General features: G+C 37.6%; 1 protein-coding gene across 1 annotated transcript in view; it reads right to left on the minus strand.

Moving 5' to 3' along the window:
* The window catches only part of LOC131570962 (transcription factor TFIIIB component B'' homolog), a 52,575-nt gene that overhangs the window by 22,707 nt on the left and 2,771 nt on the right, over nt 1-27,097 (minus strand). The window contains exons 2-25 of the mRNA XM_058823418.1: nt 24,938-25,490; nt 24,173-24,279; nt 23,181-23,240; nt 22,685-22,825; nt 21,644-21,777; nt 20,570-20,664; nt 19,934-19,988; nt 19,121-19,264; nt 17,192-17,473; nt 16,692-16,866; nt 15,515-15,674; nt 12,593-12,669; nt 11,080-11,224; nt 10,844-10,926; nt 10,102-10,261; nt 9,612-9,694; nt 8,182-8,413; nt 6,925-7,106; nt 6,045-6,258; nt 5,341-5,528; nt 4,624-4,798; nt 3,128-3,243; nt 2,224-2,443; nt 1,495-1,682 (exon numbers count right to left, since the gene is read on the minus strand). Coding sequence (XP_058679401.1) covers nt 1,495-1,682; nt 2,224-2,443; nt 3,128-3,243; nt 4,624-4,798; nt 5,341-5,528; nt 6,045-6,258; nt 6,925-7,106; nt 8,182-8,413; nt 9,612-9,694; nt 10,102-10,261; nt 10,844-10,926; nt 11,080-11,224; nt 12,593-12,669; nt 15,515-15,674; nt 16,692-16,866; nt 17,192-17,473; nt 19,121-19,264; nt 19,934-19,988; nt 20,570-20,664; nt 21,644-21,777; nt 22,685-22,825; nt 23,181-23,240; nt 24,173-24,279; nt 24,938-25,490 — 3,969 coding nt within the window. The remainder of the gene's footprint in view (nt 1-1,494; nt 1,683-2,223; nt 2,444-3,127; nt 3,244-4,623; nt 4,799-5,340; nt 5,529-6,044; nt 6,259-6,924; nt 7,107-8,181; nt 8,414-9,611; nt 9,695-10,101; nt 10,262-10,843; nt 10,927-11,079; nt 11,225-12,592; nt 12,670-15,514; nt 15,675-16,691; nt 16,867-17,191; nt 17,474-19,120; nt 19,265-19,933; nt 19,989-20,569; nt 20,665-21,643; nt 21,778-22,684; nt 22,826-23,180; nt 23,241-24,172; nt 24,280-24,937; nt 25,491-27,097) is intronic.

Raw genomic sequence — 27,097 nt, forward strand, 5'->3', positions numbered from 1 at the left:
CCCTCTTCCAACAGTTCCACAAAGACTCAAGGGGAGACCGCAAACAGGACAGAGCCGGGCTCTTTCTAGGGGTGCCCAGTGATGGGACAAGAGACAATGGGCAAACGCTGCAAGACAGGAGGTTCTTCTGAGCACCAGGAAATCCTGTTTCACTGTTAGGGTTACCAAGCACTGGCACAGGCTGCCCAGAGAGACTGTGGAGTCTCTATCCTTGGCAAGATTTTTGAGACATTTGAGAAGCTGTCCAGACAGTATTGGGCAACCAGCTCCAGGTGCCTTGACCAGAAGACTTCTAGCAGACCCTTCCACCCTCAACCATTCTGTGAATCTGTGAAAGTCCCCCATCATAGAAGATGATAACATTGTCAAGTAAGGCCCTTGTCTTGCTAGCCAAAAGACTCTGGGACATGATTTCAACATAATTTTTGGAAGAGATTTTAGAGTTTTAGGGACAGATACAAACCAGAAATTAATTCCAGAAAATTGCAAAATTTTAAAATAGATTTGGGACTGCTCTGTGTAAGTTAAGATTGAGCAAAAGGTAGCTTATAACACAGAGAAACAAAGTGAGCTTGCTGTCTTCTTGTCAGTTCTCAATTACAAGGGAGTGCAAAGGGCATTGCTCAGTCTTTGGTCCACATTCATGGTGCACTGTACCCCAAGAATTTATTAGTGAGAAATTCAGACAACTAAACCCTGGTTACTTGCTTCTACTCTCACCCATGAAGTACCTTCTAAAAAGAAAAACAGCCTTGGAAAAAAAACCCTAATCCTCTTAAAAACTGTTCTACTACTTAAGAACGCCACCTAGTGACTTGCACAGCACATAGCAGATAACAACTAGTAAGCTCCAGAAGCAAGTGCTGTATAACAACAACTGGAAAAATGCACAAAATTTTTAAAGTACTGTCGCATCTTAACCACAGCTGACAAGTGTCATGCAGTCAGTCAGTCCCCAAACCCCAGGGAGGAGGAGAATTGGAAAGAAAAGGTAAGCCTTGTGGGTTAATATGAACAGTTTAATAATCACAACAAAGTAAAATATAAAATAATGAAAAGGAGAGACAGACACACAGACAGAGGGGAATAAAACACAAGGAAACAAGTGATGCACAACTGCTCGCTGCTTGCTGACTGACACCCAGCCTGTCCCCAATAAGTGTTCAGCATCTCCTAGCCAGGTCCCTCCAGTTTATGGAGTGAGCATGACGTTCCATGGTATGGAGAATATCCTTTTGGCCAGATCACACCAGCTGTTCTGGCTGTGCTCCCTCTCAGCTGCTTACACACCTGCTCCCTGGCAGACCATGAGACACTGAAAAGTCCTCAACTCAGGGTAAGCACTGCTCAACAAAAACTAAAATGTCAGAGTGCTATCGATGTTATTCTCATATTGAATCCAAATTGCAGCACTGTACCAGCTAATAAGAAGAAAATAAACTCTACCCCAGTGGAAAATGAAAGATTTTTTACTTTGAAAAGAGGTAACTTTACCTTTCTGTGGTATCCTGAATGCCTCCTATAGCATCTGTAGATAGACACTCTTCTTGCACTCTTTTGCTGTTATAATTTGGTGATTTTTTAGAAGAATAAAGCGTTTCTGATGTCATGCTTCTTGAATTTATGTCTAGATTGTCATTCTCAGCCAAATTTCCCACAAGCAACAATATGTCCATGTCATCCTTTGATTTGAGAAAAAAAAAGCCCAACAATATTAGCAAAGTATATAAAAATATTTTATTTATTATTATAACAAAATATATCACCTGTAAAATAAAGTGTTGCAAATTATGATCAAGTTGCTAACCTGAGATGAAACTTCATTTAAAAACTGCCAAGTAGTTTATGCTACCATCACTGCTTCTTGTTCCTCTAGGAAGGCATTTAGCTAATAAAAGACAGATACTAAAACCAATATAGTCCTTCATGAAAAGCAACCAAGGAGCTCAGGAGAAACCCAGCAACAGAATACAACATGCAGGTAACTACTTGTGTATCATGAATATGACTGAAATGTCAAAATCCAAGTGAAGTCTTTGTATATCTTATCAATGTGTCACTAGCAGGATTTTGGAAAACCCTGTAATAGCATGCAAATACTGAGCAGGAATTCTTACTAGGCTGAAATTAATTAATGTATTTACAAACAGCTTATTTAGATGCCTTAAAAAAAGCTAGAGTGGAACCAAGAATCAGTAAGTGTAGTCAGAAATAGAATCTCACTTTTGAGGAGAGAAGGTTTTCAGATTCTTCTGTCACAGGTAGATTCTCTCCATGATTCATTTCTTCTTCATCTGGGGCAGTAAGTTTTTGTACTACTGGAGATACTTTTTTGCTGTATGTTCTTTCTAGGTTTGGTCTAGCTCTTGGAGACTCAATCCTTACAAGTTGTCCTGGTTTCAGAGCACTTAGCCTGCCTTCTTGGGAGGTAAGTTTTTCAGTACTGATGAATTTAAAGCAAAACAAACAAATTAAATGAAAATACACATTTTACTTTGGCTGAGAGAGAAAAAAAACACTTCTGCACTTACATTTTGAATTAACACTTACACAAGAGACTACCAGACTGCTTTGTTTAAGATTAATAAAATTATATTTTCAAATACATTGCTCATTTATGGTTAACTTTGGAGCAGAAATAACAAAATGATTTTGTCAAGGCATTTTTAACATAAAAAACAAGCTGTGTTGCTAACCATACCAACATGAAAGCATCAGCAGTCTAACACACATTTAAGATCTTATTTCAACAACAGTGGCAGTAAAATAGAAGAACATATGGATGGACAAATGAGAGTCAAGTCTCTGATATCTTGCAAAATTTGAATGTTACATATCTTACAACAAACCTTACACACATGATTGCTACTTAAGTAAATACAGACCAAGTAATAAAACATCTTGGTCAGGAACACCTATGAGCTTGTACAGAAGTATGTACCAGATAAATAATAACGAAGAGTGCAGGCAAAAAAAATGTGCTCTGAAAACACTGGAAAAAGCTGTTTGTAGGCACTGGAAATGAAATACTGTAAAAAGACAAAAGAAGAATTGACACTTGCAAAGGTATCTCATTATACACAGATAAAAGCTTTTCAAATGCTATTTTGCTAAACTCAAACCTCACCTGCTTTGTTCAGACAATAAGGTTTCAGAAATAGAGAGCACGTGAGGCACCTCTTGCTGTTCCTGTTCCTCTTTGCTCAATACATCTGCTTGACACAATACAGCTTCATTTTCACCCTTCAATTTACAGTAAAGGAAGCATGAAGAAAAATAGAAGTATCTAAGCTTCTAAAACAGACATATGCTCAATATACAAAAATAGAAACGATGCTATTTTCCCAACTGAAATAAAGGTAAAAATCATGTTATCATAATTCAAGTAATATGCAAAAAGGAACAGAAGTCTTAATACTCCTGGGATACCTAGAGTTAAGTTCTTAAACACTATGTGCACCCAAGCATTATGGGAAACACCCGTCTACAATCAATTCCCTAATACATGAAGCACGGTCGAAACAAGATACTTCAGCAAATGGAAAACCTTTGAAAACTGGACACAGCAGAGGGCAGCACAGACACACCCAAGCCACAATAACATAGCCTCAAGATCCAGAAGGCCTAATAAGCTTCATGTCTGTATTTACCACACTGGTTCCACGAAGAAGCCCCTCAAACACATCCTTCAACACTTCAGGCCTGACAGCTTGACTAGTAAAGAGGGGCATCAGACCTGCTCTGGTTCTACAGATTTGCCCAGTACAGAGCAGATGCATGTGCGTGGTTCACAGGCCTCAGGCCCAAAGCAGCCAAAGCTGAACCACAAGGAACTATCCCAGCTAGGAGCAAGCTGACTGTGGCACTGATGGAAGATGAGAGATTCCTGCAGGACACAAGTACTTCTGATAGACTCAATAACAAAACCAGCTATAATCACTCCAAAACGGTCACTCTTGCAAAATTTAGCTGTATTCCAAATCTAAGGCAAGTCTACACAGATATTCCTACATTTGTGACATGATTCATGTGCAATCCAACAAACAGTTACACAGACACATCACACTGTAAATGGCTTTCGAGAATTTCCACATCTTCTACAAGTGCCTGGTAAGTGTTTGTGGGGATACACAGTGTCATTTACTTGTATGAAATAGAGGAGTATCAGGTATTGTAGTGATGAAGCCAGTTAAAGATTATCAAATTAATAAAACCCCTTTTTCATAAAAATAGCTATCCTCTACCTTCACTTGAGACATTATACTAGATTGCTCAACACAGACTTGATTCATCTAAACAGAAAAGATGAAATGAGAAAAGAAATGTAATTCTTATGCATTTTTATTCTAGAGTTTGTATAAATGTGCATTTGTTTTCCCCATCCTGCAATTCAATCAAAAGCAGATCATTTGTAAAAAGAATAATTAATACTTCAAGTTGTAGACCTCACTGATTTCATACCTACAATACCTCAGCTTACCATGTTTTGGGAATTTTTTTAAATTTAATATATTGTCTCAGTGTCCGGCAATGCAACTTCAATGTTTCCATTGCACTTTATAAAAGTGAACATGCACTTCAAACCAACTTTGAAGGCAAAGCCTTACTCTTATTAAGGCTTACCATGATAGTATTGTCAAACTCATCTTTTTGCTCTGCATCCGGCTTTTTCTTGCTCTCACTTTCTGATATTTGTAACTCCTTCTTTCCAATAGTTCTTACCAAGTTTGGCTTATACGTCTTGTTCTGTGCCAGCTGAATAGGTGGGAGAGGTGCACATTGATGTTCTTCTTGAGTGCTGTTTGTATCATCAATGCAAAGTTAAGACAGAAAAAATAATCCAAAACTTAGTACAAACACAAACACAGATCCATTAGTACTACACACAAAAACCACTGAGTATTGAGAAGAAATCTTGTGAACTAAAAGCTCAGCTGAGTTTAAATTACAAACAACAACTTGTTCCAGTGAAAAGTTTGAAGCACCAGTCTTCTACATATTTCCAACAAAAGAATTAACTAATTTACTGACTACTTGTTGCTATAAAACCAAGGCAGTTTTTACATGTTTTCTTTGATAAGCAAACTAGTATTTCCCTGCATGAAATTAATCCAGTCTTTCAGATGATGAAACAGTTATAAAGTGAATGCTCATTCATGTCATGCTTAGCACAGAAGCTACTGAAATTGCAGTATCACTGGTGTTAAACTATGAGAATGGAAATTTTGTGCAGTATTTTCATTAGAATATGTTTGCCAGATGGCAAACCATTGGTGCAGTAATTTCCTTGTAAAATTCTTTCATTGTTACAGTCAAGGATAAAAGCAGATAAGCCCTTACCCTGCAATAGTAGTAGAAATGTCATCTTGGCAAATTTCAGATAGGCAGATCTCCAGTCCACAATCCTCTGATCTTGAAAATGTTTTTGGGGACTTACAACTTGGCCTCTCAGAAACCTCCTGAGAGCAAACTGACATCTGCTTTCCCAAGGATTCTAGTGCATTTAAGGCTTCACATTTTCCTGCTTTCTGAAAAATGTAAACACAAGAACCAGAAAAAGCTGTAATAATAAACCAAAAGGAGAGTTTATGATGTCTATGAAGTTGGTATACACCACACTCTGAAAAAATCAGAGAGTTTTTTTGTGCTCTCCTACAAACTCCTCTGTAACTGCTCACTGATGATTTCCCAGTCTTTCCAGGACAAATACACAATTTTTTATTTAAGACAACAAAGCCTGAAATCTGTGCCATCTTCTATTAATACTTTTTTTTTTTCTCTTCCCTGTCATCTCTATAATGCCACTTTGGGTCAGAAAGACATCTGGACATGTAACAAGAGATTCATCATATCATCAAGTGTGAGTCATCTTCTTCTCCTCACATATGACCAAGTGAAAAGTACACAAGTTTTAAGGTGGAAAATTCAAGCTTTTGAAAAAATTGTTTCAAAAAGTTAACTTTGTATTTTTTAAAATCATCAGTACTTCATTTCACAAAATCAACAGCTCACATATAACTAAAGAAAAAAACCAAAAGCCTTACATCTGTGTCAGGAGGGATGCTACATTCACTATCACACTGTGTCAAACTTTCTTCCTTGTTGGTATCTTTCTGTGATGCACTTTTACTATTTACATCCAGAACTTCCTTTCTACTAGTTGCTCTTAAATTTGGCTTTGGTCTCTGGAATCGCATCCTCAGTAGCCTAGCAGATGATACAACAGTTTTCTCCTCTTCCTTCTGAGGATGAGATTCCCTGCAAAAACAAGCAAAAGAACAATCAAAGACATGGGACAATATGGCATCCTTGTATAGAGCTCTCAGAGCAATAACAACATTAGTGACATGAAAAAGAGCCAATAAAAACACAGTGATTGTCAATAAATGCCTCTGTATCTTATAAACAGATAAGGAAAGAAGTTTACCGCCCCTTCCACTTGAGACCTGGAAGGCAAACTGAGACATTTTACTACGATACATACATTTTAAAAATACCTTCCTCTAATCATGTTTAAAAATACCCAGAAGACTTACAGAATACCTGTGGTTGACTATTTTTTCAGGAGGCACTTTAATACGAAACCAGAGCCTGTACTCAAGGATCTATAAAAGCACACTAGAATGCACTGTGGAGACCAACATGGAGAAGACAATCACAGGGAGTGAACATTAGAAAACTGTACATTTTTGAAAATTAGGCGAATAGTCCAAAGATCAAATTAACATCAAAGAGCATATCTATTTAATGTTTTCAAGCTCTTGGGGTTTTGTTAGTTAAAGTCTAGTATTGTCTTGATATATATGTCTTTATATATACACAACTTGTTTGTAATGCCAAAGTTGAATGTAATATGGTATAATACCGAGAGATACTGATAGCTTCGAACCATTTCTTCTCTCAAATGAAGTGAAATAACCTTACCCTGTACTAGAATCTGAAACCGGTTTGGAGACATCTGACAATCGCTTTTCATTTTCATTGCTTTCTGCTTCTGAGGACTTTCCTTGGAAACACTGTCTTGTATTTGAGTTCATCTCAGAATCTGCAGAAACATCTTCTAACGTCACACTGGATAGCTGAGTGCCTTCATGAACTGTTAAATCCTAAAACGAATAAAAGTTCCACTTGGTTAAGATGAAATATTTACTCAATTTCTCTTCTAGGAGAGCAGGAAGAAAATGATAAAGTTTAAATATTTTCTACAGAAACACTAAAACTTTTCTTGTTTCTTGTCATCCAACCAATATCAGTGTCTACTATAAAAGTAAAAAGTTCTTTTTCTTTATATTTTCTCTTTTAAGTGGTTCATCTTCCGAGGCGTTTTTCTTTTCATTTCTCTTTCCAGATGTGGTATCACAATACAACCAAGTCAGATACATTCCATTTCCATGTATGCTGGTTTTGACTAGGGCAGAGTTAGATTTCTTCACAGTGTTAAGTGTCATGCTGTGGTTTGGGTTTATGCTGCACATAGGGTTGATAACACAGAGATGTTTTAATTATTGCTGAGCAGGGCTTACACAGAGCCAAGGCCTTTCCTGCTTTGCATATTGCCAAGCTGGAGAGGAAGCTGAGGGGGCATGGAAGGATGGGAGGGGACACAGTCAGAACAGGTAACCCAAACTGACCAAAGAGATATTCCACGTCCTTCTGAGTCATGGACAGGCAGTTCAGCATACAAAGTGGGGGAACTGGATTTTGTCTTCCCAAGTAACTATTATGTGTGATGAAGCCCAGCTCTCCTGGAGGTGACTAAACACCTGCCTGTTCATGGGAAGTAGTAGAAGAGTTTCTGGTTATGCTCTGCACATGAGTGTAGCTTCTGCTTTCCCTACTAAACCTTACTCAGGGTTATCCAGCACTCAGGAGTTTATCTCAGCCCCTGTTTTCCAGCTTTTACCCTTCCAATTCTGTCTCCAGTACTGCTGGTGGGGCAGTGAGAAAGTGAGCTGGTACTTGGTTGCTGACTGCACTTTAACTTCACACCATAGAAAACAGAAATCAAGTGTAAAAATGAGGAAATTTTATGACTACAAATATAGTTTATTCTGAAATAATAAATAAAGATGCAAAGCCTATCCCTACAAATTATGGAGCGTGTACCTAGGTCTTGTTACCAAGGCTTCTATTAAGAACCCAACAAAACAGTATGCATAAGGAATTGCTCAAGAAACTTACACTTTTCAGGCAGAGATCATTGTTTTCATCTCGATGGTGCATGACACCTTTTTCTGCTTCTCCACCTTCTGTTGTCTCCTCTTCAGGATCTTTTTCAGCTATCAGTTCTTTTTGCCTTGCAATAGTTCTTCCTAGATTTGGTTTTGGTCTCTGTATTCTACCTCTTTTTAGAGGTGTTTGATTCAACACAATCCGTTTGCTATCTTCTTTTAAACCAGCTGTTTCATTAGACCTGGAAAAACATATATATGATCCCTGAAGTACATACCACATCTGAAAGTGGGAGAAGACTTGGAGAACAGATGCTTTTTTTCCCTCTGTTCTTTTAAATAGTTATTAACATACACTTACTAAAATATATTACTATCTTCCTGAAAGAATAAAACTGGAAATGTATGTACTAAGGACTGAGAGTTTAAACTTATGCTTGCCCTGCTATTTTCCTCTTCCCATTGGTGACAGGATATGACACTAGAGAGACCTTTCTCTGATCCATAACGAACCTCTTTGTATTCCTATCTAGTCTAGAGGCAGATGGACCCTATCTAGTCTAGACGCAGATTTAATAAAGAGTTTAAAAATATGTAAATATTCAGAGTTTTTCTTCAGTGAATTCAGAAAATATATAAATAACTTTTTTAACTTACTAATGTAAAAGTATCAGTAGTGCATTACTAGAATGGTCAGATTCTTCTACAAATTTTACACTGAGTATCAAGTCACCGAGCAGGTTAATGAAAGAAGTAACTGAAAATTTTTTCTGGCAGATTATCACACCCACTCTATCTCCACTGATCCTCCTCAAGTATCTCCCTTTAAAAGACAAGCTTGAGGTTTTGGATTTTTATTTCTCTTCTTGGTTTAGGTTGTTTTGGGAATTTTTTTGTGGGGCAGTATTTGGGGGAAAGTTGGCTTTTTCCAGTTTTTATTTTTTACAATCTCTTCTATAAAACATATTATTGCTTTTACACTACAGCTGCCACTTCACTGAAGAAAAATGCAACACTTAATAAATATGTGCATTACATTGCACATATTGAAATTTTTTCTTCCTCTTATTTGACATCCAACACTTAACTACACTTTAAGAACACTTACTCTTATTGTTTAAATACTTAACCACTGAAATGGATGCATTTTAGTATTAAAAGTAAGTAGCTAAGGCTTGTTTTAGTATTTGAGGGACTAAATTTTCAGCTTTTTTACATGTACACGACTGACTTATAATTTAACAGTACAACTTTAAAAATGAAAATGCTTAATAAATGTTTCATAATTAATGAAGATTCCTATTTTGCCATCAATTTCTGTACTGCAGAAGTTTCTTAAAAAACTTCTATAATTACCACATTACGAAATACTACCAGAAGCAACAAGAATGGTAAATTGCAGGACAGCAGTGGTTATCTTCTTATTTTTCTCATACTTACTGAGACACAGTCTCCAGGACTTTGTCATCTTTTTCTGCAGTATCTTCACTGGTATCATCAGATCTACTACCTTGGTCATTATTCTGAACAAAAACAGAGTATTATGACATGAACTGTCTTACATTCATAAAGTACAGCATCACCTAACCGACCAAATAACTGCTTGTAAGAGGAGACAACATAGATTGCTTATGACACACAAACAATTACAGGATCAATTTCTCAGTCAGACAGGTGCAGTAAAAACTACAGCAAATACCTGAAGTTGTATGTGCTGCAGGACATGAAAGACTATTGGCATCTACTGTTTGTGTAACAACCTCTCACCGCAGCTGAGGTCACTAAGCAATACCACACTACCACTGACAGCAGGTTAAGTAAGTGGCTAATTCCTGTTCATACTCAGGAGCAAAAAAGTAAAGAAAAAAAGATAACATTACTGTTGTACCCAGCAGCTTATTATCTTCAGTTATGTTACTTTATTAAATACCTTCTCGGTTTCTCCCCTAGGCTGTAGATGGGATATTTTATCATTTCCTGCATCTTTTTCAGGCTCTTCTTTCCTTCCAGATGCTCTTGTAACATTAGGTTTAAATCTCTGTCGATATCCTCTAACTACTGTCTTTGCAACTGCAGTTTTTTCAGGTTCTCTGCACAAAGGATCCACAATAACATTTAATAAAGGTGATATACATAATATTCAAGTCTACAAATACTACGCAGTCTTGCACATATTTTACTTGAATTTTGTTGTCTTCAGAAAGATTTGCATAAACTTATGGAAGTTGCTTCACATAAGAAACAAGCTTGGTTTAGTCTTACAATGCACGAAAACTCGATTTATCTACATATTAAAAAGAGATTAATTTGTCACACAGGTGAGGAATTTAACTAAACTGCATATCACAGCTGCTTCTGCAAACACCAGAAGCAGAGCCATTACCTGATAACTGAGGCTGGCAGGGAAGCAAAGCCATAGTTATCATGCTCCCCTTCTCAAATTACAGGTATTGTTGGTACTTCAATGCTTTCATCAACTTTCCAGAAAAGAAGTATATACCTTCTACTTGAGTACCATCTGATATCATCCAAAAAAGTGCTAAAGTCAATTCTGAAATTTACATTAAAGCTTCACAGTTATCGCTATCTTTTTCCAGGAGAATTATATGGAATAAACTAACAGTTACAGTCAGTTCATACCAGGAGACTGGAAAAGTGATCTCAATACTTACTGAGATGCAGTATCCAAATCCCTGTTGTCTACTTCTGTGGCTTCATTATGTTTTCTTCTACTCTCCTCTTCAGAGCACTGGAACTGAGGCAAGGAATATCACTCTTTGACAAGTGTGCAAGTATCATAGTAGCAGTTCTCAAAATGTTATTTCTGTGGCTGGCCCACAGTATCTCCATTGAGCAAAACAGATGCAGCATCAAGAACAACATACTAAGCAACATTCCTCTTTCTCACCTTTTCCCCTGCATTTGCAAGGGTTGGAGAAGAAGTTTTGGCTTCCATTCTGTCTTGTGTTGCTGTCTCCCTCCTTCCAGATGATCTCATTAAATTTGGTTTAGGTCTTTGCAAGCGCCTTCTATCTGCTGACTTTTCAGTTTTCCTTAAGATATAAAGAAAGGTGATATACATTATTACCAAAGAGAAACCTAAAGTTCTTATATGGTTCAAGATGTACCTCAAGACCGCCACAGACTGCATGGGTCAAGACACTGCATGCAGCAAGACAATAAACAGGAAAAAAAACCCCATTGCATCTTTCTGATATTAAAAGATATGCTACAAAGTTATGAAAAGAGCATAAAATAAACCTTAACTTTGCTGGCTTTCAGTGGAATCTACTTCAAAATACTTTAAGGAATCATTTCCTGCTGTTAAATAAATAAGAATATTTTTTTCTCCTCAGGATTCACAATTCATGTCAGTGTGATTAATTTTATATAGAAACAATATAAATCTGCCCTATATACAATGTTTTGCATCCGCCTCTTCTGTCCCCCCATCCCCTTTCAAAGCTATCTCAGTCATGGAAAACCAAACTTTTTTTCAAATACCTTGTCCTACTGCCAGCATCCACATCTTACTGAAGAATGGGGTACGTACATCACTCTCTTTGTCCTTAACCACTGCAATGGCATGTCCTGGGATTCACACAGTGACACAGCCCTACATCTTATCAATAATCTTCAGATTGGGAACTACTACCTTTTCTTATATTCTCCCTAGAACAGGACAAATAAAGCTTTGACAGTCTTTATCATAGGAGTGAGCTGTCCTTCAAAAAGGGAAAGACAGAAGTATGAAAAACAAATTAGCATTAACTAGTACCTCATCTCTAAATTACCTTTAAAAAACTGTATCATGAAATGAGAAGTTGATGATCATGCAAAAAGGGAAACCTTAGGCACAGACTACTTCATATATGATTTCTCAGTATCACCAAAATTAACTTCATAAAGGAGTATAGATAAGACAGAGACATTTTGGAGTATCTTTTATCTTAGAAGCTTGCACCAACTTCCAAAGAGGAACAGTTTCCAAATAGGAAAGAAGAAATACACCATACACATGACGTGTACAGCTAATAAGCTCTGATGGACAACTATGAATGTCAAAGGATTCAGTGAGGCCCTTCTATTAAAAAACCAAAAATTAAATTTTACAACCTTTACCCACAATGTGGCAGAAATTCATCATTCTCTTGCTCTTGCTGGCTGTAGAAAGGCTAGGGCTTTTTTCTCAAAGTTTAGCTAAGTCTTTCTCCCTATTCCTACCTACTATTTAGATCTTAGCTAATGCACTACTACGGAGTAATCAAAATTTCTACCAAAAAGCTTCACTGAATATGGAAAACAACTCATCACGATCTCCTGACTGGTTCAATCTGCTATGGTCAATTGGAATTATATTCAAATCAAGTAGATACAGGTTTAGTTCAAGTGCCACCGCAAAGCAAAATAATTATACGTACATGATTTCAGATTGTGAACCACATTCTGATGCACTCTGCTTTCCATCTGGTTTTTGTGAATGATGCGTATCTTCACTCTGAGGGAGAAATGTTGTAGGAAAGAAACAATAAACTTAGATGATCTTCTACTGTAATGTAACAAAAATCAGAAACAAGATTTCCACAGTGGTTGAGTGTGACTGTGTTCACAGGGATCTTAGGATGAGGGAAGAGACGAGGATCTGACTCCATGTTTCAGAAGGTTTGATTTATTATTTTATGATATATATCCAAACTATACTAAAAGAATAGAAGAAAATATTTCATCAGAAGGCTAGTTAAGAATAGAAAAAGAAAGAATGATAACAAGGGCTTGCGGCTCAGGCTCTCTGTCTGAGCCAGCTGACTGTGATTGCCATTAATTAGAAACAACCGTGTGAGATCAATCACAGATCCACCTGTTGCATTCAACAGCAGCAGATAATCATTGCTTACATTTTGTTTCTGAGGCCTCTCAGCTTCTCAGGAGAAAAAATCCTAAGGAAAGGATTTTTCATAAAAAGATGTCTGTGACAGTTGAGAATGGAAGGGTCTGCTAGAGATCCTCTGGTCCAACCCTCCTGATTAAGTGTAACGGGTTAACCTGGGCCAGATGCCAGGCACTCACCAAACCTGTTCACCCACTCCTCTCTGCAGCTGGATAGACAAGAGAAAATTTAAGGCAGGGTTCACAGCTGGAGGTAAGGACCAGGAGAGAGATCACTCACTAAATACCATCACAGGCAAAACAGGCTCAACTTAGAAATACCAAATTAATTTATTACTAACAAAATCAGAGCAGGATAATGAGAAGTAAAAGAAATCCTTAAGAATATCTTCCCTTCACCTCTCCCTCCTTCCAGCTCTACCTCCCACTCCAGCAGTGCAAGAAAACAGGGAATGGGAGTTATGGTCAGTTCATCACCTGAGGCTGCTCCCACTGCTCAGGAGTCATTCTCCTGCTGCACCTGGGGTCCCTCCCATGGGAGACAGCTCTCCATGAGCTTCTTTGACGTGGCTCCATCCCATGGGCACCAGCCCCTCTCAAACTGCTGCAGTGTGGGTCACTCTTCTGTGGGGTGTAGTCCTCCAAGGGCCCCTCTCTCCACAGGTCTCCCAAAGGATCACAGCCCCCTCCAGGCATCCACCTGCTCCATCATGGGCACCTCCATGGGCTGTGTGTGGATCTCTGCATCCCTGTGAATCCCCATGGGCTGCAGGGGCACAGCTGCTTCACCATGGGCTGCACCACGGCCTGCACCGGAATCTTGGCTCCAGTGCCTGGAGCAGCTCCTGCCCCTCCTTCTCCACTGACCTTGGTGCCTGCAGAGTTGTTCTTCTCACATGTTCTCTCTCTGCTCTTCTCTGGTTGCAATTACAGCTCTGCAACTACTTTTTGTTTTCAATTCTTCTTAAGTATGCCATCACAGAGGTGCTACCATCATTTCTAATTGGTCCCTTGGCCAGTGGCATGTCCATCTTCAGAGCCACCAGGGATTGGCTCTACTGGGCATGGAAGAAGCTTCCAGCAGCTTCTCACAGAAGCCATCCCTCTAGCGCCTTGCTACCAAAAGCAGGACATGTAAAACCAATACAAAGCAATTGGAGCTGGTTGCCCAATACTGTGTCCAGACAGCTTCTCAATCTTGCCAAGGACAGAGACTCCACAGTCTCTCTGGGCAGCCTGTGCCAGTGCTTGGTAACCCTAACAGTGAAACAGGATTTCCTGGTGCTCAGAAGAACCTCCTGTCTTGCAGCGTTTGCCCATTGTCTCTTGTCCCATCACTGGGCACCCCTAGAAAGAGCCCGGCTCTGTCCTGTTTGCGGTCTCCCCTTGAGTCTTTGTGGAACTGTTGGAAGAGGGATCTCTTCAGATCCTTCAGAGAAGGCTCTCCATGAGCCTTCTCTCCAGGTTGAACAGTTCCTGCTCCTTCAGCTTTTTGTCATAGGAGAGATGCTTCCAGCCCTTTACCATCGGTGTGACCCTTTGAGGGGCTGTCTCCAGTGCATCCAGGTCTCTTCCACCAGGGAGCCCAGAACTGGTCAGTCCTCCAGGTGTGGCTTCATCAGTGCTGGACAAGGGGCAAGGATCACCTCCCTTGGCCTGCTGGTAACACTTCTCCTGCTGCAGCCCAGGTCACCATTACCTGCTTGTGCAGCCACAGCACTTTCCTGCTTCACGTTTAACTCAGAGACCATCAGGACAGCCGGGCTCTTTTCTGCAAAGCTGCTTTCCACCCGGGTGGCTTGCAGCATGCAGTGGTGCCTTGGGTTGCTCTTGCCCTGGTGCAGGACTTTGCATCTCCCCGTGCTGAACTTCCTGAGGTTCCCGTAGCCCACTTCTCCAGCCTCTCCAGGTCCCTCTGGAGGCCAATATAACCTTTGGGCGTGTCTGTCCTTGGGAAGCAATTCCTTCTAGATTTGCTTAATCTGTAAATTTGCTGAGGTTACACTCTGCTCCATTATCTAGATCATTCAAGGAGCAGCACAAACAACCCAATGTGCATTCCACTCAAATCAGTTTCCAGTTTTACCGTGTTTTACCGTGCAGTTTTACTGTGCCAGTAAGCACATGCCAGCAAAATCCTGCTCCAAGGCCTAGCTATTCATATTGCAGTCATTCACTTTTGAACACTTAAACTGTTCAGCTGTTTAAACTGCCTATGAGGTAAGTCAGGCATGCACAGTATACTCCCTGAATACATTTAGGTTAATGGACAGCCCATTAAGCCCACAAGATATGACAGTATTTCAATTTTGATGATTTTCTTAGGTCTGTTGATTGTTTTTCACTTGATGGTGAAAACATCACAAAAACAATCCAAAAATGGCTTTGATTTACAAACCACTTTCAATGATCAAGGGCAAGATCTTGAGATGAACTAAATAAAAAAATAGTCATACCTTTGATTCTGTAGTTTCTACACATTCTGTTTCCTTGCTTCTAATATTTGAAACTGGTAGCTCTGGAATCTGGCTTTCCTCTGATGCTCCATCTCTAATATCTCTGGCTCTCAATTTAGCAGGTTCTGATTCTAGTATAACATCATTGCTATCCTCAAGGCTGAAATAAATAAAAGCATACAGGAACATTAGTGTATTTGTAGAAAAAAAAGTTGTTTCTGCTTACAGACAGAGGAAGTTGCACAGAAAAACAATGCAGTTTTTGACACTAAATAACTACCCATGTTTCAGAGAATCTCATGAAATTTTAATAATATTTGCAGACTATGAGCTTTAAAACATCTTTTGTACTTTTGCACTGCAATTATAAGATGATGTAAAAATCTCATCTGATTATTCTAGACTGATTGCTTTTAAGAAAATAAACTTTAATACAAACAACTGCATGCCAATGGTTTTTTCCTCTGATCTTTCATAACAATCTAGGTTGAGTCCAAAGGCAAATAACTGTCCCCTCAAATACTTCTAATGAACTACTAAAGAAAATGGAAGTTTCTGGGACTATGTATAAAATAACAAACAATTACAACGCAGCTAAATACAACAAATTAACACACAAAATTCTGAAGCAGCATAATACTCACAGTATTATAATGAATTTTTCAATTTACCACTTTCACATATAACGAGTTTAATAATCAAGCATTCACTTTCTTTTTCATAAAAGTATGCCCAAAACTGAACCAAAAAGCTTGGATCTCAATCAAATTCTGCATAAATAAAATCTAAGCATCATTCCTTTCCCACAAGAATAATTTTATTACAGATAAAAATTCCAAGCATATAGTACCTCAACTTAGCAACATCATCAACCTGTGCTTCAAGAGAAATATTAGAAGTTAGGATAAACAATGGTCTTCCTAAACACTCTTAAAAATGAAATAACTTTTGGAAATTACTTTAGTAATTACGTACATTCATTTTGCAAGGGCGGCCCATTAGGGCAGAGAATATTTTGAGTATATAAATCATAAACAGCTTACTAGAGCCCAGGGCAGTTCTCAGAAACCTGCATATTCTGTGCCAGTTAAATGGTGGCAATCATGAATAAATAAAAACAATAATAAACTTTAAGCTATTTTTTTGTTTTGCCTAAACTTTCCATTATAAACATTACCTGCACAAATTGACTCCACCTTTGCTCTCCATTTGCTTATTCACTGGTGAACAGGACTCTGTTCTCTCTTCCTCTAGAACAGCAGTCTCATTTTCCTTTCCTTCAGTAGCACAATCCACTTCTTCTCCACAGGTAGTATCACCATCACTGCTTGTATCATGTATCACTTTTTTCCCTGACAATTAATAGGAATTAAATCAGTTTGGACATTCTGGGAAACGTCTTGGAATTTCAGTAATCAAATCCTAGCTACAGTGAAGAAGAGTTAATGTAAGACTAAAATCCCACTAGAAAAGATATAACTATTAAGATTCAAGAGATCTATTCTCATTTAAAACAAAGTATGTTTAGATTTAGAATGAAAGCTCATTTTAAAAGACAATCTCCTACAAGGCAGATCAGCAACATAAATCAAAGGCAAATTTTGACTTTAAAGTTTGCCTTGACTTTCTATAAAATTTCTATTTGAACATTTGTAAGTGAGCATTTTTGCCTCTTACTTTTATTAGAGGACTTCCCTTCTTCAGCAGTTTTTGAAGGAACAGGCACTTCTTCTGGAATATTCTCCACTTCTTGTTCAAGATCATCTTTTCTCTTCCTCTTTTTCTTCTTTTTTGCTAATGCAGGCTCTAATGCAACCTCTTCTGCTCGTTCAGAAATGCTCAAAGATTCCTCATTTTCTTTCTCAGCTGTCACACCATCTGCTTCTGTTTCTGCATCAGAAATTTCATCTTCCTGAGGTTCATCTTGATCATTAGCAGCTTCTGTGCTGGCAGCTTTTCCTATTGAGACAACAATATGGCTCTTGGTCAGCAGTCTGGTGGAGTACTAGGAGGCACAAAGAGCAAAGGCATTTCTACTAAAAACATTTGTGTACTCATGCATCACTGCCAATACAATGCCAGGTGTATGAGCAGGACTGGGGAACATCAGTCACTGACTTGCCAGAAAAGTGTCAGCATGTAGTACAAAACATATTCTGTACATGGGGCAACACTTCACCAGGGGAAAGTCAATATGGGATGCAAAGCCAATTTAGTAAATGTTATTGTGCCTGTGCTTTTTTGCAGTTTATACAGTCACATTTGGGTTCAGTGAAAAAAAGACATTGCTACTCCTACAAAGAGTTATTGTATGTCTGCAGAAATAGGTGACGATGGTTACAAAATATATGCCATACTTCATATGCCATATATACCAAAAGCCATATATATATATATATATATATATATATATGCCATATACCAATATATGCCATACATACAAAAAAGCAATTTTTCATCAATAAATGTGTAACAGTTGATCATTCTAGCTTACATAAGGAAGCTGAAATTTTATCTAGCTAATAAATAACAAGTTATTTTCTGGGTTTAATGAATTAAACCCCTATTTTAAGGACATTTTGAGTTGATCCTCTATTTAACCACCAAGAACTTTCCTCTCCTTGTTATTCATCTTAAATGAACTAATTTCTCTGTAATTAAGAACTCCAAAATGAATGAGAAGAAGAAAAGCATGGTCACATTGTTTTATGCATGACATACCTTTAATCTACCACTAAAGTGTAGAAACAAGATTTCTCCACATGGTTTTAAGCCCTAATACATGAGATATTTTACTTACTCACATCAAAAACCAAGGGTACAGAAAAGTAGTAACTTCTTCCATTTTAAGAGATCTTTATTCCTAGCTAGCATCCTCTTCAAAAAGATGTTCACTTGTTTGTTTCACAATACCACTTAAAAAATGATAGGTCCTTGTGGAAGAAACAAGTGAACAATGCCACAAAATCAGCAAAAAATGTATGAAACTGTATCAATATACCTGCTTTTAATTAAAGCACATCTGTCAAAGGTCCTTTCCCAGGTACTGAGGTAGTAAAACACAGTGGTGATCAACAGTAATTAAATGTAATCTTTATTTTGAACAAACCAGAAAGATAAAACAACTTTCACATCATTCTCTGAAAATAATCATACTGCTCAGACTCAAAGTTCAACTACTATCAAAAGAGAAACAGAACCCTTAAAAAAAGAGGCTTTTAAATGCAAGAAAACTTTCAACACAGATGAGTTTGTCAAAAATACGATTTTGGCCCAAAAAATTCTAGAAGTGAATTCATTAGCAACTCATGGAGATATGTACCACTCAGTAAATTAGAATATCAGCACTTCGGATGATGGAACAGCACCATTTTCACCATGGTATCATGTTTCTGCTCTGTTACTAATTATTACCATCCTGTACATCAGTAAACTACATCTGAAAAAGTGAAGCTTTTTTTTCACTTTTCACTATGAAGCTAAAATCTTCTTGTCCTGTCTACAACAGAGAAGGAATATGTGATGCCCTACATGATTTCTCCTCTGCTAGCAACATATTACTGATCACTGCTCTGTAATGTCATCTCAAACACTCTTTTAAAATACCTTTTGACTTCTTTTGTGGCCTTGGAGACTTTTTTTCTTTTGGCTTTTGGCTTTTAACAGTCTTTTGCTTCCTCTTTCCCTCATCTGCTAAGACCTTCTCAAGCAGCTGGGCAAAGAATTCAAAATCAAAGGGTCGTTTTTCTTCTATCAGATTAAAGCAAAGAAACAGAACAGATTTCAAAGTTGATTAGTTTTTCAAGTTTCATCTTTGTAAAATAATCAGTGATACATGACATAATATTAAAAAGCAAAGGTCAGATACATTTAAACAGAGAGTTCTTGAAAGTATTTTATGTATCACTTGAGCAGGAGCTGAAGGTGACATAAAGGTGACTGGAATATGGTACCTTGGCTTTAAAAAACAAATTATAAACTAAGTAGTTCAAAAAATGTAAGGACTGACAAATACATTAAATATACCATAGTATCAAATAATGTATGAACATACTGCTGTAGAACATACGTACCTCATTCAACTAACAAAGAAAGTCTTTAAGGAGTCTCAAAGCAGTTCACAATAAATAAATGTGCTAGAAATTCCCATGAATAAAAAGAATTATCTTCAACTGAATATAGAGAAAGTTTATAATAATCTCATTTACCAGACATTCAGAAAAAATAGAAAACAAACCTAAAGATCATTGTTGTGAACTATACTTATAATGAAAACCTAAGATGCCACAGCCTCTGGATTCATCTATGAGCAAAACCTTTCTTCTAAGTAATTCAAACAAGGCAAAGCAGAGAAAATACCATCAAAATAGATGGGCTACCATTTAATGATTCATTGTAGGGTAGGGAATATTTACTTACTGAAAGCTTTGTCTATTCTCCATCCATTAGCTTTTTCCTCACGTTTGAACTTGTTCTAAAAGCAAATGCACAGCTGTGTTTATCTTAAGCAAGAAATGCAACAATATGTTGCACAAAATGGCAGCTCAAGCTATGCCTTCAGTGCAACATACCAACTACAGTTGTTGAAATTCACATGCCTATCCACAGAACACAAGTTTGTAACTAATTTTTAAATATAAAATCTGTTACCACAGCTTATCACCAGCAATACTTTTTTTATTATTTTCTACACCTTTTCCTGCCATTTAATCTGAGCAAGGTTTGAAATACCAAAGACTTTCCCAGCTGTGTACAACAAAAAAGATAACACAGAAGGCCCTCACCAAACAGTCTAAATGGCCTATCAGCATTCTTTAACTAAAACAAAGTACTTTTAAGGACGCTACATTTACTACATACAGTCATTGAAATTCAACTAGCATTCTAATGTTTCAGATACAACCTCTTGCAACAGGTATCAGAAAACAAGCGCTACAGTCAAGAAAATTCGCACCAAAATTATCAACGCTAGTAGAGGAAGCATGGGAATGCAAATAAGAAAAAGAAAAGTAAAATCACATGTTTAATTTCTTTATTGAGTGCTTTAACTTTTACCTTAATTTCTGCTCTGGCTCTGTGAGGAAACAGCCGCCCAATCAGGGAGAAGTCTGTTCCTACCATACTGATAGCTAAAAAGAACATGTCTGTTTCTGTAAGGGAAAAGAAAGACAAAATTACACACACTTAAATATTTACTAAACCATCCTTCTTCAGAAATAAAAACAGCTTGTAAACTTAATTTCATAAGATCAGTAACTTTGAGGTTGTCTACTGTAGCTGCAAGTCCAGGTGAGTGTGTATGGAACATGTTTGTTATTTTACCTAGGTCCCTCTAATAACATTTGCTGAATGAACTATCAACAGAAAGAATTGTCTAAACTATTAGAAAACTGCAGAATGTGAAGTGTGCTTTCTAAAGCTAGTAAACCAAAGCTAACCAACCTGAAATTGTCCATATCCATTTTTATTATGAACATAAACACAAACAGAAATCAGAAAATCATAATGTAAATTTACCCTCTCCATTATCAAAAGGAAAAGAGTGCATTCTAAAGAGACCACAATGAATTCTGAAGCCAATTTTTCCATCCATAGCAGTAAAAAGTAATTTCCAATTGTAAAATGTCTTGCACAGTGTTGCAAACCTAGAGATAAGAGTCAATTCACAACAGGAGTAATGAAGAACCCAACCTACCCACTCATAAGAACACAGCTGTCCACTTGCACTGAAACCAGTCCACACAGAAATACCTTATACAGTCTACTCCTGCCCATGAGGGAAGAACCTACTTAAGTACCATATAGAACTCAAATATCTGTAAACCAGAATCCAAAATTATGCTCTTGGTAAAGCAGACTAGCATTTTCTCAGCATCTAAACTTCCATGGTAGAAAAAAAGTACAGGCAGTCTGCACATTAAAAGGCACTGGATTTTTAAAAAATGTCAGTTTTCACAGTAAATACCCCAGCTCTGCCTGTTGTAAGAGTGTGGAGGGTTGAGATTACATGACATGACATGTAAATAGATCCATTTACTCCACTGGGAATGAAAACTGTCAAGTATAAAGCATACATGAAAACAATAACTTTTCTGCAGACTCAAAGCTTGAAACCAAAAATAAATTCACCTTTATTTGACCATGGCTTCGTGTAAAAACTTTTCCTGAAGCTAGAATATGTAGTTGTAGAGCCACGCTCAAAGATGGGATCATTTTCTTCAACAACACATGGACCTTTTGTTCTTAGAACTTCTACAGTTAAGCTGGGAAAGAAAACACACAAGAAAGACTCACCTCAAAATATTACTAAGAAAAAATATAGTAGATGTTTATACGACAGCTATTCAAATTTTTTTTCCACAAGTGAGCATGTCTATTGTGTAATAATTTTAATTATTACACTAACACATACTTTAATGGGAGAATGCAGTAAGAAAACACAACCCTATTGACCCTCTGTAAGTAAATTTGCTTTCTCTGTTTTATATATAATATAAATAATATATATATATGTAATACAGACAGAAATAATTAAGTAGCTTCAAAAAAAAAAAAAAGGACTTTTTAACATTTGAGAAAGCTATTTTGTAAAACCATGACAACCTCTCAATATCCTTCTTCAATACTTTCAAATTCTTTTACCAGGCCACCTTTATCCTTAAACCTTGGCATAAATTTCATGTTAATACCTTTGGGGAACTCAGAAATTTGATAATCTACTTTTTAAACATCATATTATAAGCAAAGTTACTGAAAACACTGACAGGAGAATAAAGCAGCAACAGGCAAGACGCAAAGCCGGAGCAAATCATACTGATAACCAAATAACAGTAAGCAGATACATGTTAACTATGAGAAGCAAAAAAGTCAGCAAAACAGAAGAAGACATCTGGAAGTCTGACAAATCTTCAGTGTTCATTCACAGTAATAAAATATGTCATCTTCCTCTCTACCTCTTTCCCCAAAAATATTTCTCATAAAGTATGCCACTACAAAGATGCAGACTACTGCTGTTCGTATTTTGCCACATCTTTGCACTGTTTCCTAGGTCAGTGTAGCTCAACTCTCAAACATAAATGCACTCATCTCATCCCCGTCCAAAGTAGTCCTCTATTTGCAAACTGAGCTGCAATGCAATACTGTCCATGAGTCAGGCACAGAATTTGTCACCTTTCTTCATCCAGAATGATGGAACCATCTTCTGCTACTTTCACACGAGGAACGAGAAGTGGGCCATCCTGACTCTCTTCCCCATTCTCTTCTTCCTCCTCCTCCTCTTCTTCATGATGAGGAGTACTTTTCTCTTCCTGTCTACAATTTTTAAGACAGCACACAAAAATACTGTTCAGTGTTTTGAATTGCTGCTCATTCAACAGACATTCAACAATTTGATAAACCACCCAGCAATGCAACATTATCAAGAAATCAGTCAATATGTGAACTTTGAAACCTGCTTTTTATTCTACTGTAAATGGAAACATGTAAAACTTAAGGTTGAAAGCAAAATGTTCTTTAACCATGATACCAGCCAAAATTGCAATTTTGATAAATTAGACGGTGATATTTGAACAGTAAAAAATATACCTCCACTTTTAGCATTATCACAGAAATGCAGGGTTTTTTACAACAGAAAACTTTCCAACTATACTTCACCATCAAGACTTACTCTTTCATTTGACTCGGTGCAGAACTTCTTTCTGTTCTCTTTTCTTCTACCAATGAAGACCTAGAATGTCATAAAAAGCTAGAGATTATTGTTTGTACAGATGTATTTCTGCTTTCTTCCAGGAAACTGGCTTTTAGTGCACAACAGACAAAAAAACACAAAGCTTTTTTTTCAGCTCTTTGTATCACATCTACATTGAACTACAAACAACCTCTGCTTAGTAAATTTTGCCCTTTTTTGTACAAGCAAGGACAAAAAATATACTTCAAGCAGAAATCCATTGTATGGATACAGGTAACATGAAAGCATCTTGCTTTTTACCCCTAGGGGACTATTCAGTGTAAAAGAAAAAATAAGGGAAGTGATAAATAAAACACACAAACACACAAATGTTAAGAAGCGAGTGATAACAGATGATACCAGAAAATTCATCTACTAATGAAAGAACAGGACTTAGATAACTGAACTTCTATTCATGTGATTGCTTTTGGCAGTTGCAGGAAAAAAGGCCCTGCTCCGCTCTGTTTGTGGCAGTCTGTACAGCCAGCTGCATTAGTGAAACATGTCAGTGAAGCAGCAGCAACTACATTCATCCACGGTAAACACCACTAGGGTCTTGCAGTGCATTTTGCACTTCAGCACCTAGGAGGAGAAATACTTAGCTTCCTAAGTCCACTGGGTCTGGTGGGCAATTATCCCTAACAGCCACAACTAAAAATTTCACAGCAGGGAGTTGGAAAAAAAAAATTCTACTAGTCTGTATTTCTGCAGAGATAAATAGGACAGATACATGTTTGTGTGTTTCAACAAGTACACTAAGCTCCATTCTCACTTCTGCACTAGAATTAAGCAGATGTGAAAACTAGAAGCTAGTCTAGAAGCCTTTGTTACCACTGCAACAACTCTGTATCTGTGCCAATACTCCATATTTAAGTATTATAGAGGTTGAAAAGTAACTTAACTTAAGGAGAGAGACAAAAAGTCATACTTACTTCATAGGATTGTTTTCTGGCAGATAGTATATTAAGTCTCTCATGGTCATTTTAGAACGATCTGGTGGAGAACATCCTTCAATTACTGGAGGCCTGTGTTTCAACTTCTTCCATACAAATCAAAATGAAAGAAAAAAAAACAATAAGCACTTAGATTCACCCTGAAAATATTTTATAGTTCACAAATTATTATTACTTTTGTTTATTTTTGAAGTACCCCATTCATGGAATTTTGTTGTTCACACACACACACATACCACTCCCAAGAACGAAAACAAGATTATCTTAAAAGTGTCCCTTTCTCAGTGAGAGCATTACAGACCCTTAAGCAACTTATTCTTTCAGAAGCATTCAATACCTGGCACAAATAAGTTAAAAGTTATTCAACATTACAGAACTCTGACAATAACCAGTTTGAAAAAATATCCCAAATCCATCCTGCCTGCAGCACACTTCCCTGCTGTATTGTGAAACTCTCAAAATTGGGATGTTGACTACAAAATAACAGGTGTCATGCCAAAAAGACTTGTGGTCAAATCAAAGAAAAACTTAGGCAATTCTTTGTAAAATCTGTATTATTAGGGAACAAAGCGCTGTTACTGCTTATAAACAGAATAAATACATAGAGAGTTATGAGGTGTGACAGACAACTAGCAGTGAGCAGCTGACAATCATCAGAAAACACTACTGCAAAGAGATAATGTATGCAGGGTGAATCAAACGTCTTGCCCTTCACAGATAAGCATTACTCAACACAGGCCTTACCATCCGCTCTTTCTTCAGCTCTTCTTTAAGCATTTCTCTTAATTTCCGAGCTTTGAGGATCCTTTCGCGGTCAGAACATGTTCGTTTTACTTTCTCAGGAGAAGGTTTCACAGGTAGCTTTTCCTCCTGTGCTCGTGATCTTTCCTGTGTTGGTCTCTCCTTGAGAGGAGATGGTACATTCTTCTGCAAGCTATCATCATTTTTCTGAGCAGCTACACCAACAGTTTGCTCTTTGTTTGCAGACTTTTTTAGCGGTGAAAACTGTGGCACTTGTGGCACAGGTGTTTTCTTCTCAGGAAGCATAGGAGATTTTACAGAGCTTTCAACATTACTCTTTTCTGATGGGGAGGCATCCTTCTGAAGTGAAGCACTGCCATCAGAAGTTTGTGATGATCGCCTCTGTGGTTTTGGTGCAGAACGCTGAGTAGATGATGGTCCAGCTCTGGGTTTGACAAGATTTGGCATGGTGGAGATACGTTTTCTTCTCTGTGTAAGCATCTCTGCAGGTTTACTAGCTTCCCCAGCGCCACTTGTATTGTCCGCCTTGTCATCACTGGAAAATTTAAGAAAGTATTCTGAAGTTCTTTACAGTGATAGATTTGTTGCTCTTACTTTCAAGATGTGTTTATGGGCCAACCAGTATAAACATTAGGCTACAGGAAAGCAGCTATACACAAGAAGCCATGCTAGGACCAACATGTAGCTGGTACTTCCTCATCAAATAATCAGCTCTAGGAGCTGTCATTATTTGCTAATACTAATCACTGATGTACAAGCTTGCAATAGTAACACATTCTCACACCCCACCTCTTTTTCTGGGAGGCTCTCTCCTTTCAGCTGAAAATATCAGTACCATAAAGCTTTCTAAAAATTACATAACTTAAAAAAAAATATTTACATAACACAGGTGATATATTAAAAACAAAGCTGTATGTAACAGTGGTTTGATGACTTTTATTACAACAAAAGTGAACATTCCTCTCACACATTTGCAAGTAGATGATACATAACCTGTGACTTCCACAAAAACTTCAGCAGTCAAACTGCTGCTCACACTTAGCACATTAATAGTTCTTAGCTTCCCTGGAAAACTTGGTATGTAAGTACTTTTCCTATCACTTATATAGAAATGATTTTCAAAGCGCAAGTAAAACTGCCAACCATTATGATCATCCCAAATCTGCTGACTCCACCAGTGTTCAGCTTCATGGCTGTTGCTCATAGTAAGACTGCAGTATAATTACAACTGAGTCATAAAGAGAGTTTTTTTAATTTTATGATGGAACTATGCCTTGGTTCTGTAAGTAAGGACAACCATGGTTCACTTACACATTTTAAAAATGGTGGTCAGAAGTAAATGTTTTCCAAGAAATATAAAAAAGTATAAACACACAGTCAAACTTTTCAAAATTCTCTCCAGCTACTTTCAATGATTCAGGTATATGCTGCAGATTATGTGTTTGCATTTAGCAGCCTCTGTTAAATGGCTGAATCAATTTGTCCCACACTCTGAGTTCATACACATTTTAGTACAGAAAATCCTTGGGCAAAGAGTTTAGAGGGCTTCTTACATGGTGCCTATTTAGGTGTTTTGAATGAGATCTTGCAAGTTCCACTCAACATCCACTGTTCTTTGTACAGCAAAGACATTGGAGAGTAATTCTTCATTCACCTTCTCCACACCATCTATGTTATGTGGAGTTTTTAATTGGAGTGCAGCACTGGATTTCTGAACAGTTAAATAAAATCTAACAGAAAGTGTATAAAAAAATTACAATTCTCTTACAGAATTTTAATTTCCCTGATATTTAACAAAACTTATTCAGTATATAGAAAACAAAACTATGTAAAGTGACTGATGCTACAGACACAGACTTGAGCACCTGTGAATGAAGAGTTAAGTGTCTGCCTTTCCCTCATGAAGAAGCTGTAGATTGCAATGAGGTCTCCCCTCAGTCTCCTCCAGCCTGAACAGAACAAGTGACCTCACCACTCCTCATCCAGCTTCCCCTCAAGGCCTCACCATCTTTTTTGCCCCCGCCTTGGATGCTCTTTAACAGCTCAATGTCTTTCTTATACTGCGGCACCCTGAACAGCCCCCAGCACTGGAGGTGAGGCTTCCCCAGAGCAGAGCAGGACAATCCCTCCCTTGCCTGGCTG

Source organism: Ammospiza caudacuta, chromosome Z, assembly GCF_027887145.1.
Source record: "Ammospiza caudacuta isolate bAmmCau1 chromosome Z, bAmmCau1.pri, whole genome shotgun sequence".
In the NCBI taxonomy this organism is placed as follows: Eukaryota; Metazoa; Chordata; class Aves; order Passeriformes; family Passerellidae; genus Ammospiza; species Ammospiza caudacuta.